The 14,338-nt window shown below is 39.8% G+C and overlaps 1 protein-coding gene across 1 annotated transcript; it reads right to left on the bottom strand.

Moving 5' to 3' along the window:
• Positions 1-2,351: 2,351 nt before the first annotated feature.
• On the bottom strand, positions 2,352-14,256 carry LOC113681971 (uncharacterized). The gene is made up of 18 exons (XM_089210967.1): positions 13,940-14,256; positions 13,299-13,362; positions 12,322-12,404; positions 11,519-11,561; positions 11,307-11,369; positions 10,954-11,034; positions 10,241-10,327; positions 9,420-9,490; positions 8,558-8,805; positions 8,119-8,262; positions 7,265-7,369; positions 7,072-7,127; positions 6,307-6,453; positions 5,757-5,854; positions 5,417-5,571; positions 4,672-4,893; positions 4,137-4,259; positions 2,352-3,000 (listed from the first exon to the last, which is right to left on the bottom strand). The coding sequence occupies exons 1-18, from the start codon at positions 14,098-14,100 to the stop codon at positions 2,828-2,830; spliced, it is 2,124 nt and encodes a 707-aa protein (XP_089067093.1). The 5' UTR covers positions 14,101-14,256; the 3' UTR covers positions 2,352-2,827.
• Positions 14,257-14,338: the final 82 nt, after the last annotated feature.

Raw genomic sequence — 14,338 nt, 5'->3', positions numbered from 1 at the left:
TTCACGGAAGTTTTCATTTCAAAGTAAGATTGCCGCCCCACCCAAAAATAATATCAAGATCGTAGGTTACACTCTGAACTGGACTGAATTCTCTGGAAAAAGAGAAAGAAATCTTCCTTCTCTAATCTAGAGTACGAATGGTCGTCAAAATCCAGCTCCGAGAGAAAAGCAATATTTAAATGTTCTGAAATATAAAAACGATGATAGACAGGTCTTTTAACGGTTAAGGGGTGAAAAGTCTGGTTGAGATGACCTACGTTCGCATGGGTAATCATTTGATTTCACTTGCGCCACTCCGTACGGCAATGCTATGACAAAAATTTATTCGCGGCTTGAGAAGTGGTTGTAAGCTACACGCATAAGTCGTACAGGGTTGATTTGCAAGGAACGATAAATAACTTGGAAACAAGCTTGCAAGTAAAAATAAATTACCCTTCTCGTGAGTCACCCCGATCTTTCTAGTAAACATCCTGCCGCGCAAACAAATGTTGTTATTCGTTTAGTCACGAACGTGGGACCCCAAAAAAACAAAAACAAAAAAACAATCGAAGTACCCCACGAGCAGAAAAAAAACCTAATTCCCCCAAAGAGGAATGGAACCTCTGACTTCGGATTTCATGATCTGGTGCTTTTCCACTAACAGGGTAATGTAGTATTATCAACTGAGTTGATAACGTAAATTAGCCACTGTAAAGAGTTTCAAAGCTGAAGTTTCAAGCGTTAGCCCTAGCCTTTCGCTCTGACGAAGGGCTAACGCTCGAAACGTCAGCTTTGAAACTCTTTACGGAGGCCAATTTACGTTATAATCTCAATAGATAATACTAAATTACCCAGTTATACTCTCCCACTGAAGCAGCACCACAGTTTCTATAGAAATTTACCCCCTTTATTCACCTGCTCTTCCACAAAGTTGGCGCATAGGTGGCGTAGAAAGCTACGCTATATTAGTTCCATATGTGACAAGCCCTCTGCTTACTGATTACTGGGATCAGACAAGTCTAGACTAGAGAACTCTATGAGCAGTCAAAACTTTCTGATCATATCAATTAATTTCTACCGAAATCTTGCCTACTACTCTGACAAATTTTCTAAAATAATTCTACGAAGGTAAGAAAAACTTAACAAATAAATTGTCAGTCATTTCCTCTGGCCTGCTTCTTTCCTCTTGTTATCGTAAGCGCCCATAAAGAAAAGCCAATTGTAAGGTTGGAAGGTCGGGATTTTTGAGAATTGCCTTTATGCAAAAGTTGATTCTTCTTGAGAATTGCTTTTTCAGCGGAGAGTTGAAGCTCATATTGGCTACAGTTTTAACATTATAGTTAGAAGATACTCCAGGCGCTACGAGTCTGATAAGATCGTTTCTAGTTTGCTCTACTTTTTTCGTTTAATCATTTAACCCTAAGAATGATTAACTGCTAGTTTCTCCTAACAGTGTCACCCTTAACTCAACTGTAAAGGTCATGAGAATATAAACATTGATGTGAGAGTGTGAAGGGTTTAGAAGCAAAGCCTTATTTAGCAGAAGTTGATCAACGTTATATCTTGTTTGCAGCATCAGAGCAGGAGCCAAACGCAACTGGCTACCAATCACAGCGAACGATGCGATTCCACATTCTAGACGTTCATCCTTAGCTCAAAAATTCAACGTTCTTTAAAATGAAAAAAAAAAAGTGTACCCTACATAGAAAGCAAAATACATGAAAGAGGAACGTCGCTTCTAACCATGGAATGCAACTAATAATTTTGACTTGGGGGTTTAAAAACGCTTTAGATATGAAGTACGTCAACTAAAATAAGGTGTGTTATTTAATCTTCTTTATCTTAACCAGATTGAGCCTAAGAGCGACCCTGTTCTGAGGCATTTTGTAATAATTTACGCATTTTGCACAACGGACGAGCCACGTAATAAGGGCTGCAGGATTTTGTGCTGTTTTTCTTTATCTAAACTGGCTCGAGATCTGGAACGACCCTCTATTGCGAGTTTCTTGGTGGCGATGATGACAATACCTCAAGTATTCAACCAAAGAAAAAGATCAACGGACAGTTTCTGAAGTTAACTTAGAAGAAAATTAGCAACACAATTTTGTTCGCATCTTGCATCTCAAAATCATTGCTTCTGGAGTACTTTTTGCCAAAGAAGTGCGCGCTAGAATTTTATAACGATAAAATTTCTTCACGTGACAAAAGATAAAGTTTTCGTACTTTGATAACTTAGCCGTTTCTACCAGACCTGCCCTCAAAATTTGTACACCCTAAAACTCCTCCGATCAAAGAGGATGAAATCCATGAATACGTTCGACTGTGACGAGTTTCAAGTTCAAACCTTAGGAGATACAATTTCACTCACGATGTTCTACATTCTACTCTACTTTATTACAATCATTTACAAGCTCTTTCCTTCACACAAGAAGGTAAACAGATATATAAACGTTTTGTCCTATCTTACTACATTCATGTACCTCTCCAAAGTTACTTCCCTGTCCTCTTCGTAGACTCAATTTCCTCTATTTTGACGGATTCAACCTCCGATTCTGCCGAGAAGGAACTCAGTTCGGTGGAAGACCGCGGGCTCATCTCCCAAAAAGCGTTTAGTAATCGGGCCTAGTCTCTTCGATTTTAAAAATTTTTTGATTTTCTCATTTCAAGTTTTGTCCATCGAGTTCTTTGCCTTCGTAATGCCAAATAAGCTGTTTCGGCCAGTTTGCCGAATGGGTGAAAAACACCGGTCGTGTAATAAAGGCTACACACCAATATTGAAAGCTATCGCAAACCTTACGGAGTCACAGTAGATTGACAAAGTTTTTCTTTACATATACCATATAGGATGCTACTTTGGAGGCGAGTCCGGAATCCCGGTTCCTGGAAAACTGTTTCCAAACAGAGGCGAAGTGGGAGGTAGGACAAACGATGCTTGGCCGGCGGCAGTCGGTGAGAGTGGCATGCCCGACAGAGAGGTCGGAAAGGCGGATCGAGTGGGCGAAGACATCAGCGGATTCATCCCTGAGTGCATACAAAAGTATTGCTGACCATCAAAATTTTCCCAAGTGCTCATAATTTTCTTTGGGATAGTAAACTTTCAGGAAGACACACATTCCCCGCAATATCCAAGCCCTATTCAAGCGATTTGCCTAATTCAATTTACCATTAAACGGTAAAGAGACTTAAGAAATGGTTGCTCCTCACCATAGGCCCCTTCATTCTACGCGACAACTCTAACTCGGTAATCCTTATCCATAGTCATCATGAACTCGAGAATTCAAGACGACAAATTAGTAGACTAAATCAAACGACCGCGACACTAGCGCAGTGTTACAAGGCCCTTGGGGAAGTACTTCTTAGTGATAGGTTAATGAGGATGCGCCGCTGGATGAGACCGCACTTGGATTGACTATAATGGGGTTGCATTTTCAATAGGGTTATTAAGAATTTTTCGTAATTTTTGGAGGCAAGATAATTCTGGTAAGCGGGGATTTAAAAGAGGAAGATTCGCGGCTACCACAGCAATGGCTCCAATTATAAGGTTGAAGGGAAATCTCTCTAAAAGGATTCACATGAACTGCGATGCTTCATTAACTCAACTACGAGTGAGTTTGAAAAGACTGAGCAAGTTGGAAGTGGACGAGACGTAGACTCTCCATTCAGAGTTCTTTTCTGTCTCCTTGCACCAGTACTGTTTTCCCAATTTCCTTATCTGAGTTGGTGAAATTTCTTGATACACAAGTGCTTCCTTTCCCCCAACTCCCAAATAATACAAAAGACAAATGATGGCAAAAGTGCCTAGTTTTTCCTGACAGGATCACCCAAAATGTGATATGGCGTCGTTCATGCCTATTGAGAAATACTTTGGAAGACTTGTTCGAGTGTACTTGATGTTAATTACAATCGAACGGAAGACAAACGGGCAGTAAGAACTGTGCAAAGCTCGAATCGCGGCGAAACAAATTCGTGTTATAATCCTGTCTGCTTTTTTCAGAAGTATAAAAGAATTTCTGCCACCCTGACGAGCAAAACTGTGATAGGACTTCACCAGAAACTTTGAAGATGCGGTATCCCATTTACGTTAGAGGGGGGAAAGGGGATTAACGTTTACCGCTCTGAGCTTCAGCCATAAACATTTTCAAAGCTAAGAAACCTACCTGGATCCATTTCGGTGTCATGCTCTAAGCCATCAAGCTGTGTGCTTGGACTAGGACTACAGAGTCCTGGGGACGAGAGAGGAGTGATGGTGGACGCCAGAGTCAGCGGTCCCATGTCTGGATCTACAAGATACAACACATCAACTTGTAACCACGCCTTTTTAAAGGCCACGACTCTCTGCCCACGCACGAAGTAAAAAGGGTTTGTGACCTCTTCGGCATGTAGGTATGCAGAGTATGACATTATTTATCCCTACCCAGTTCCCGGATGGGATGCCATTTCAAGCTATTTGCGCCCACCACTGCTGATGGTGTAATAGGCGGCTGTGTCCGGAAAGGGGGCCGTAAGGCACATGAGAGCCTTCTCATAGGCAGAACAGACGCCGATAGACCGCCGGTAGCCTGCCTTTATTGAAACTCCTGGGCTGTAATCAGGAGCAATTACTTATTGGTCCTTCCAAGCGATGGAAGGGCTAATATCTATAAATAATCATCATAGCTCCGTCTACCTAAACTTACCAATCATATTTCTCACCTTTAAACATTTCTTCGTCGTGGTCAATTGGCTGACTCATCGTTTGATTCATTGCCCGGTCTATGGGCTGTTCCATCGCAGAAGAGGGATGAAACGTGGTCATTCCTGCTGGCATAGGATCGTCTTCGTCCAAGCTGGCGATGGAATCGTCCTCAACACCGGAGGGGATTCCCTGAAGGACACCTGATGGATCCGGAGTAGATGAAGAAGAAGCCTTTCCCGCTGGAAGGGAGAAAACCAGAGGCAAAAATAAAAAGATGCTTAAATAAATAAATGAATTTCATTAACACTTACATGCCACAAACCATGCACATTTTTTCTATAAATGTTCCAAAATAATGTTGTCAGTTTAAGGGGCACTATTACTGGTAAGATCACATGGCCTGAGCACAACATTGGTTATTCAGAGTTTGCCCTAAAAAACTAATCAGATCGCTCTTACGAAAACATCAACAAAAACAACAGCAATATACTTCCTGGGGTTATTTAGGTACATTCAACAACATATCAAATATTTCGCCCAGTAATCAAGAAAATCCCTAGACTTCTCCACAGTTAAGGTCGGAAGTCGAACCACATTTTTCCAAGAATTCAACACTTTCAAAACTCCTGGGTGTTCTTGGGTAAAAAAAACAAACAAACAAACATACAAACAATAAAAACAAAGCAAAAACAAAAAGAAAAATAAAACACCGATACACCAAAGAAAAGACAGAGAACGAAAATTCAATAAATTTTCGCTTACCTTGTTTACTCTGCGGTTTTGGTAATTCAAACTTCACCCACTGGTACTTCGTACATTTTCGCGCCCCGGGCAAGCTTTGAATCAAATACTGAATGGTTGGGTGAGAGAAACCGAAAAACTCTGGACCCGAGCCTGTATTAGAAGCGTCCCTACCCCTGCCGGGACAAAAAATGTCGTAGATGAGGCACAAACATTTCAAATTAAACGAGCTACACTGTAAGTGACATAGGACGCAAGAAATCTTTAAGTAGCAGAGAGCAAGTTCTCAGATTTCTAACGCAACCTTCTCCTTTAACTTTCAGGATGAATAAAATCAACAGCTTTCCACGGTCACATGTACCTGGCCTTATTGACCGCCTTCAGCACCACGCAGTGGCAAGCTGTGGCTGAAGAGGCTACGATTGGGTGGTCTGGATCATCTTCAGGACACATCTCAAACTGGAGGCAAATAGAACGAAGCAAAACTATGAGAAAAGTGGGATCACTTTGAGTATCTGAGCAATTGCAGGCCTACCCCTCCCCTAACCCAACAACAACAACTGATAATAAGCTAACAGAATTGGGTTACGAGAGGAGTAGGAACACAGTTGCCCACATACTGACATTGATCCGATACATGCAACACAAACTACAGGTGTGTAAACATGACGGCTTTGGATTTTCAATAACGTTTCGAAAGTAGTTAAATAAAGACATCTTAAGTGTTTACGTGTATAGATAAATTACTTACTTAGTACTTACTTCCAGTCTGGGGGCCGTGGATACCGATCTGAGGGACCGGTCCAGGGACTTTCCTCGTTATTGCTATCTTTGGTTTCACAGTCAGCAAGATAGCTATAATAGTTTGAATAGGATGAGCGAAAGTCGCGTTGAATGTAAATTGGGCATACCTGCGGTCCGAATCCCCCATCCAGAATCTTGCAGGTGTAAATACACTTCTTCTCTGGATTACGCATACTCGGATACGTTCTGGAACTGCAATAGCCCACGGGCCAAATATAACGTTCAGAGTGGAAACCAGGGCGGTCAAAAACAATCTGTAAAGCAACGAAAGTTGTCACAAACTTACGATAAAATTAAGAACAGTGCCACCCATGTGCCGCACATTATCTAACTTGATGAGAAAGATGATTAATTTTGAGCTTGGTCCTTAAATTAACCCTTAGGGTAATTTTTGCTGGGTATCTGCCGCTGGCCTCTTAGAACTCCATCCCCACTAAAGTCTATTCTGTAGCCAGACCCCACCTTGGTCTCTTTTGGTAATACGGTAACAACTTTTATAAATGCGAATCTTTCCATTCTTAAATCCATACTTAGCAGAATTTTCTTACCGACTAAGATACCTAAAATTTGTGCGACCCCATTCTATCAACTCTATTGACGAAGCAACCCCATTATGGTCAATCCAACATGCGACCCTATCCACTGGCGAATCCCTAATAGCCTTGGAAGTATCCTTCCGGATAATTCTTTTATTTCGGACATCTCAGGGGGGGGGGGGGGCTATCCATTACCAATCCTGTGTCATGAATTTTGCTCACGCAGAGACTGAATTTCCTTCAAAGAAAAGGATTCATCAAGGAATATAACCGTCATGGGGCAGCTCAGTCCCAGTCCCTGACATAGAAAGTACAGAGATGTTTCATATGACTTACCTCGCCAAGACTGTGAACTGTGAGACCCCCCAGTACAATTGGGAAAATGGGTTTGCCTGAGTAAAGAGAGATAAAAAGGCCTGAGTACAAACATTTGAAACTTGATCGATATTCTGCACTGACATTGTTCATTTGTAAACACGTTTTCTTTTTGGTTCATTTGTTGTTGTTGCTTTTGTAGGGGACTTTTTACCTTTTGCATCCACTGCAATGGGCTGCACCTTCCTCTTGATGGCAGTGCCTGGCTTCTTTCTCTTAGGCTTCACAGGAGGAGTACCTTGATTGGCTGTCGTTGGGGCTACAGTGAAAGATAAAATATGTGAACCTTATTCTCAAACTGGGTAATGCTGATAAGACTTAATTACCCTGTTATACTCTCCCACCGACGAAGCACCACAGTTTCTTTAGAAACTTACCACCTTTATTCTCTATCAATCTGAGATCTCATTATTTCTCAGATTACAGCAATGCTAACAGGCACATCAAATGTACGTTATTTTATGGTACGTGGGTAGTATCCATGTAGCGAATAGCAATTATCTTGGGCACATAATCAAAACTGTCATTCGTATAGTGTGATCGTTCTGATCTCGTGAATCGTACAACCCTACAATATCTGCGTCAACACAGCAGTCAAAGTCTCCACATGAGCGAACGTTGTAATGACTAAATGGCGTGCTTTCAGGCCGTCAGAATAAAGTTGTCTCACAAGAGTTACAAACAACCACACAAGCCAGTAAGACACGGTGCTTTGAAAAGCGTTTAACTTTTCTGTTAAAGCTCAAAACAAAATGGTAAATCGACAGAAAACCCGTACTTGAAAAAGCTTTGTGTTCCATAAGTCTCAAGCTTTCCTTCTCCTTAGACTTTTCTTTCCTTCTACAGATATCTAGGTGCGTTTTAATTTTTGTTCGTTCATTTAGTGAGAGCGCGGTTACTTTATATGTTTTCCTTTGAAATTTTGGGCGGGAAAGTGGCTCGCAGCCGGCCAGAAGTGATCCCCTCACGCATGCGCAGCGTTTGACCGCTGTGTTGATTAACACCCACCTTTTGATGATACTGCAGCAGAAGTAATAGCATTTGCAGCGCTAGGTGCGGAGTTCTCAGGTTGTGCTTTAGGCTTCTTTGGTTTAGCTGGCTTTTTCTTTTCTTGTCTCGCCGGCTTCTCCTTCTCTTTCAATCCGTCCTTACCTGTTAAAGAGGGGCAAACAATATTCATCTCCAAACCAAATTTTCTTTAAGTGTACCTATCCCCGGTCTAACCATTTAGCACGAAAAGTATGGCCCTTCTTCCCAGGGGGAATAAGTAAGGGGAAATTCTGGGGAATCCGTATGTCCCCCCTTGCATTTGAGAGATGGTTTCATACTCTAAGTTTACAAACTTATTAAGGAGGCAAAGGAACGCAAACTCCCTCCCCCTCTTTGGTAAATCCTTGCAACGCCCCTATCTCCCAACCTTAGCTGTGATAAACCAGACAAGACAAACCTGCACCCTCTGTAGCAGCCTTCTCAGCTTTTGTTGCCTTTCCTCCAGAAGACTTGGGTTCTTTCTCTGCCTTTGGTTTCACTGCGGTCTTCTTGGCCTTCACTTTTGGTGGCTTGGCCTTTTCCGCGACAAAAGGAGGGTACATCATCGGCGGTAACATGTCCGGAGAGAAGGGAGGGTACGGTGCAGCTTGGAACATCCCTGCCTCAGCAGCGGCTTGATACTGAAACAACCTCTTGAGAATGAACCTTTGAGAAAATGAATAAATAAGTGCGGAAATGAGTTGTAGATGTAATCAGGGCTGGTGACTACTTTGCATTCCTGTATTTCGTCTAGATATGTTTGTTTGGTTGCGATATTCAGACGGGCTGGCCCAATTCTGCTTTAAATCTGGTTTACATGGGGTCTGTATAAACAATAACAGGGCCAGTCTACAACACCAGGAGCTACATGTACATTCCCCACTCATTGCGAGAAGTGCGTGGGTTCTTCCCCAGCTAACCAGTACAGAGATGGCGCAGGAGACGGGGCTTATGGATTATCGTCCTTTTCCGAGAAAATAGAATGTCTAACAATTTTCGGATGAAGTAGCAAAAGCAGCAAGTTATCTTCAGTAACTTTAAGACCCTGAGTGTTGGTCTGGTCTGAGGCTGGAACCCTCGACCTTCCTTGCGGCACTGAGTCCAGCGCTCCACAACATGAGTAAATCAAGTGCAGTAAACGGTAGAACTTACAGAAACCTTTACATCATCATGCCCCCTTTTATTAAAAGTTTGGTTAGTTAAACAACCAGTCTTAAGCCTAAGTATCTATTAAACTTAGCAAGAACAATAACAAATTACTTTACACAGATAAGATTTACCTTCTCTCTGCTTTTGCTCTTTGAAACTTTACCTCAGTTCTTTGGACTTCATCACATAATGCTCCATTTTCCTACAAAAAATGTCATTGGAAATGGGACTATCAGTGGATTTTGACAACCCTACTAGGGCAACGCATTCTCAGATAGCTTTCGATACTCAGTTCAAAATTGCTCACGTAGATAAGTAATGGCCGTTTTTATGCAAGAGACGTTAAAGTTGTCTAAGACGTTAAAGTCGTCTCGAGACGACTTTAACGTCTCTAGCATAAAAACGGCCAATATTTATGAGTTATTGACCATGCGTGAAGTCACGATGGCTGGATGTTGGCCGAGTGCTATTTTGCGTTGGTATGGACCGAGACAAAGGCGAGGTTTATAAATACGCAAAAAAAGGACGAGGCTAATATCCAGCCGTCTTGACCGAACAAGCTCGGTCAATAAAGAATTTTCTATAATTATTGCAAAAAAAATTTCCCTTAATTGAGAATGAAGGATGACTTGTTTATTTCGAGAGCCTGGAAAGAACGCCTGTGTGTGTTTGTAGCACAATAAACCCACAAGAGTCGTTTTTACAATTTCTTTGCTTTAACTGTCTTCTGCCGCTGTTTATGACTCCATCACCAATTCTGTCCAAAAATTACGAACTTTGTAAGTACGCTCAACGCAATTTTTTTCTTACACGGGATCTTGGCGGGCAATCCTAGGCGACAACGATGGGCCCATCTTGCCCACTAAGGTAGCCAATCAGAGCACGGGATTCGCTTCATATCGCCCACGGGCGTTGCCAGTAATAAAATAAATCAAATAATGTCAATACTTACGAAGACCAGCTGTTTGACCAAACGTTTTATCCGAAGGTATTTTCTGTTATAGTCAATGGGTTGTTTTGAAGTGGTAGTTTTAACAGACTACAAATTAAAGAAGTTGTTAATGTTGTAATTGTTGTTGTTGTTTTTTTTGTGTTGTTGTTTTTTTGTAACAGTTACCTCACCAAAAATCCTGCTTTAAAGAAAAGTGTGTTTTTACTCCAGGTAAATGAATTACCATGTGTACCACATGTACACCTTTAAAAGTGTACAAGAATTGCCTTCTATAAAAATACAGTGCATGTACATATACATGTAGTTTTTAATGACAAATCTCAGAAATGTTAACCTGTAATTGACAATTTGCACAATATCTATCAACTTCATTTTTCTACATCAAATTATTTGCAAAGCAAAAAAGGGGTTCATAACTTACACTACTAACCTCAAACTCTGTTTAGTTAGTAAGAATTACTGAATTTTGCATGTACATAAAACTTTGGTTGGTTATAGATGCAAGGAAAACTGAATGAACTTTGGCTTTGATTTTTCTTGCACTTGAGCTTGGTGAGTGCAGAGCTTGATTAAATGGTCATCCCTATTGGCCTAAAGGCTAGGTTTTTTCTTTTTTTTTTTGGTAATCTCACAAGCTCAAGATAAAGGAAGTTAAATACATGTAATTATGGTTGATTGCTGATGCCTCTCAGCTTTATTTCAAACTCAGTCACCTGATCATCACCCTCTGTTGTCTCATTATCCATAGAATCATCATCATCTTCATCATCATCATCATCTTCAACCTCAACTTCCTGTGTGATTTTGTTTATCAGAATATTAAGTGTTAGAGGAGACTGACTCAACTGTTGCAGTTTAACCCCAACTTGTCAGTTATTCTATACCACAAATTGATATTGGAACAACTGATAGACCCCTCATTGATATTTTTCTATATTCTCATCACTTGTCTGCTTAATATTGTATTGATATTTTAAGGAAAATTTCTGTCTTGGTCACTCCAGGAGTTAAAGAGTTAATGAATAACTAGTCAATATTAATGTTATTAACAAAATAAAGAACTCACCATCAAGGCAAACCATCCAAAGCGATTATCAATTCTTTTAAATCTGGAGCTTTCACGAAAAGTCTATAAGGGAAAACTCATTCTAATCAATGAATAGAAAAAGAGATTGTGCATATGGATTAAAACATTAAATCCCATTTCTCACTACACAAATCCAGAAAAAGTTACTTTCATTGTGATCTACAAGTTATAAGTGAAAGAAGTTTACTTGCCTCACGATATAAGATTGATTCTAGACTGTTCAAAGCCTTTGATCTGGAATTAATCAAACAAACCATCAGTTCGTGAAAGTTAAAAATGTGTTAAAACTTTTTAAATACTGTATTTCCTTGAATAAGCACCCACCCTCTGATGAGCACTCTTCCCCAAATAAGCCCCCATCCCCTAAGCTATAGTGCCAAACAAGTGCCCCTCTCAAATTAACACCCCCCCTTACTTTCTTAAATAACAGGAATACAAGAAAAACCTGTTTCTATTACCACTTTATTCATAACCGTCTAAGCCTCAACTACAGTGGAATCAGAACTGGTGAATAACAAGGACCTCTCTCTATTAAGCACTCTCCTTAAAATAAGCACCCATCCCCCTTTAGCTGAAATTTTAAATAAGTGCCAGAGGTACCATGTTTCTAGAACACTGATATACATAAAAACTTCTGAAAACTGACATCATCAAATCCATCACCATAAAATTGAATTCTACAAGTAGTGTATGAGTACATTAAAAAAACACATTTTTACATTGAAAATATGTATTGAAATAATATAAACATCTTTTGTTTTCTTCTCAAAAATCGTCTCGTTTTTATGAGCAAAGAAAAGGTATATATATTTGATATATATTTTCAATATTGCAACCTTTTTGTAGATGGGTATATATATATATATATATATATATATATATATAATTTATACACATACACAGGTGAGAAAATTATGTTTATGGTGTTAGAGGTGGTACATATACATTGTAGGTAATAATTATAGCCTTTAGAGCACATGTTCAAAGAACTGACCTGGGTGGGATGAGCCCACTTTCTACAATTCTATCAGCAATATCTTTGACATGTAATTTTCCTCCACTTTGAAGCAAAATTTGCTGAAACCATAATAGCAGTACTTATCATATACAAGATTTCATTCATGAACATTTCCAAGAGCTCTGGTCACCTTTTTCAGCTTGAAACAACTGCAATGAATGAACCTACGCATATTGAACTGCAGGAAATCAGTGAATGTCAGGTTCTCTAACTAATACTTTTGTTAAGTCTCTCTAACAGTTTCCCTATTTATCATAAATTGCAAGTTCTTCTAAACCCTTAATACATTCAATTCAGTATGTAAATTCTCTATACTGCTTTCCATTAATTTCTTAAGAAGCTGACAAGGAAAAAACCATTTTCTTTAGCTGCTGATCATTTCCTTTATTCTCACGACCTTAATGTTTGATTGGTGGGTAATATTGTAAGGAGAAATTACATGTAGATGGTCACTGGTCACTTTCAACGGTCAAACAGTTAAAAATATGCTAAGACTGGTTGTAATAGAACCAAAATGCCTCACATGTTGAGGACTTTAATAAGACACCATCAAGTTTGTTTAGAATGTCTCAAACTCATTGATATGGGGTTGCGTTCACAAAGCTGGTAGTCAGCAGATGACAAAGAGTTAAAGAAAGAAGAGGGGGAGATTAACCCTTTCACTCCCAAGATTTCATTAGCAATTCTCCTTACTGTCTGTCATACAATTCTTATGATGTTAGTTCTGAGAATTTGGTATTGAATCAATTAATAATCCCCTAACTGGTATTTTACTTTATTCTCATCACATCTCTGTTTGATATTGTATTGATTTGGTCAGGAGAAATTTCGTCTTGGTCAATCATAGGAGTTAAAGGGTTAAGAACAAGATCCAATTCACAATTTCTAAAGTATTTATGCCATTAATAAAAGGTATAAATAAAAATGGTCAAAAAAGTTCCAAATTTGCTCACTTCAGATGCTCTCAACAGGGTTTTTTCCATTAATTCTGCCTTGGTGGATTCTGCAGCATCAGCACTATTCAAAGTGAAAAGTAACATTAGCTGCAAGTTCTCTTTAAATTGTACATCTTCAAGAAACGGTTCAAACACATTGTAAATACAATCTGTAGTTCCACTAACGTTATTTTCATCATGAAATCTACAACAAATTTACACAATGGACTGTGCATCGATCCATGGGCCTTTGATTAACTTGGGAAATGGGTGATACAATGGCACTAGCCTACAAAGCTTTCTGGACGAATGTAAGTGCTCGGTCGGAGCTCTTCTCTAAGATAATCGTGTTCAGCTTTTAACTGAAGTAAATTCCCTCAGAATAGTAAAGCAAAACCATCCTAGCTGTCATTAGCACTTCAGTAACTATGTACGATTACCGAACTCTTACGAACTCAACCTATTTATAGCCTGTAAATTGATGAGTGGATAAGACTGGGACCGCTTACTTTCGTAAGTCTTCGCCAGAAATGAACAGATGAACAAATATGACAAGCATTATAACTCGATTCCTCTGAATTTGAGATTTGCGGCTCGATTCATGAACTAAAACATTCACAAAACACGAAAATCACAAGCATAACACTTTTTTAACTTACTATTCATTTTCTTCCCCTTCGGGTTGCTCGTCAATCTCTTCTGAAGTCATGCCAGAAGTTGAAAGGCCTGTATCAAGCGATGGAAACAGGGCCGAGGAGCCGATTTCTTCCGAACTAGCTGGAGACGGCGAAAACATATTCAAAGCGGTAGGCGATAACATCGTTGCGGGTGGTAGTGTAATGACATTTGTATCAACGAAAGTATTGTAAGAAACCGACAATGATGATATATGATAACACCAGGAAAACACAGACGCTTAAGCCGCCATGTTTTGTTAAAGCCAGGCGTGGTTACCGAGGAAAAATGAGCGGAGACTGGGGATTATAAATTTGTTTAAAATTTATTTACTAATTTTACTTTTTTTTGTCTGTTTAGAGCGTTCTCATAAGAAATGGCCC

Source organism: Pocillopora damicornis, chromosome 6 (assembly GCF_964200805.1).
Source record: "Pocillopora damicornis chromosome 6, jaPocDami1.2, whole genome shotgun sequence".
In the NCBI taxonomy this organism is placed as follows: domain Eukaryota; kingdom Metazoa; phylum Cnidaria; class Anthozoa; order Scleractinia; family Pocilloporidae; genus Pocillopora; species Pocillopora damicornis.
This window is presented reverse-complemented; position numbering and strand designations above follow the sequence as displayed.

Excerpts from the sequence above, each read along its gene's own strand:
- LOC113681971 (XM_089210967.1), bottom strand. The coding sequence starts at position 14,100 with ATGTTATCGCCTACCGCTTTGAATATGTTTTCGCCGTCTCCAGCTAGT. Across the intron at positions 12,405-13,298 it reads CCCTGTTGAGAGCATCTGAA|CAAATTTTGCTTCAAAGTGG; the intron begins GTGAGCAAATTT and ends TTATGGTTTCAG. Across the intron at positions 7,370-8,118 it reads TGCTGCAGTATCATCAAAAG|CCCCAACGACAGCCAATCAA; the intron begins GTGGGTGTTAAT and ends CTTTCACTGTAG.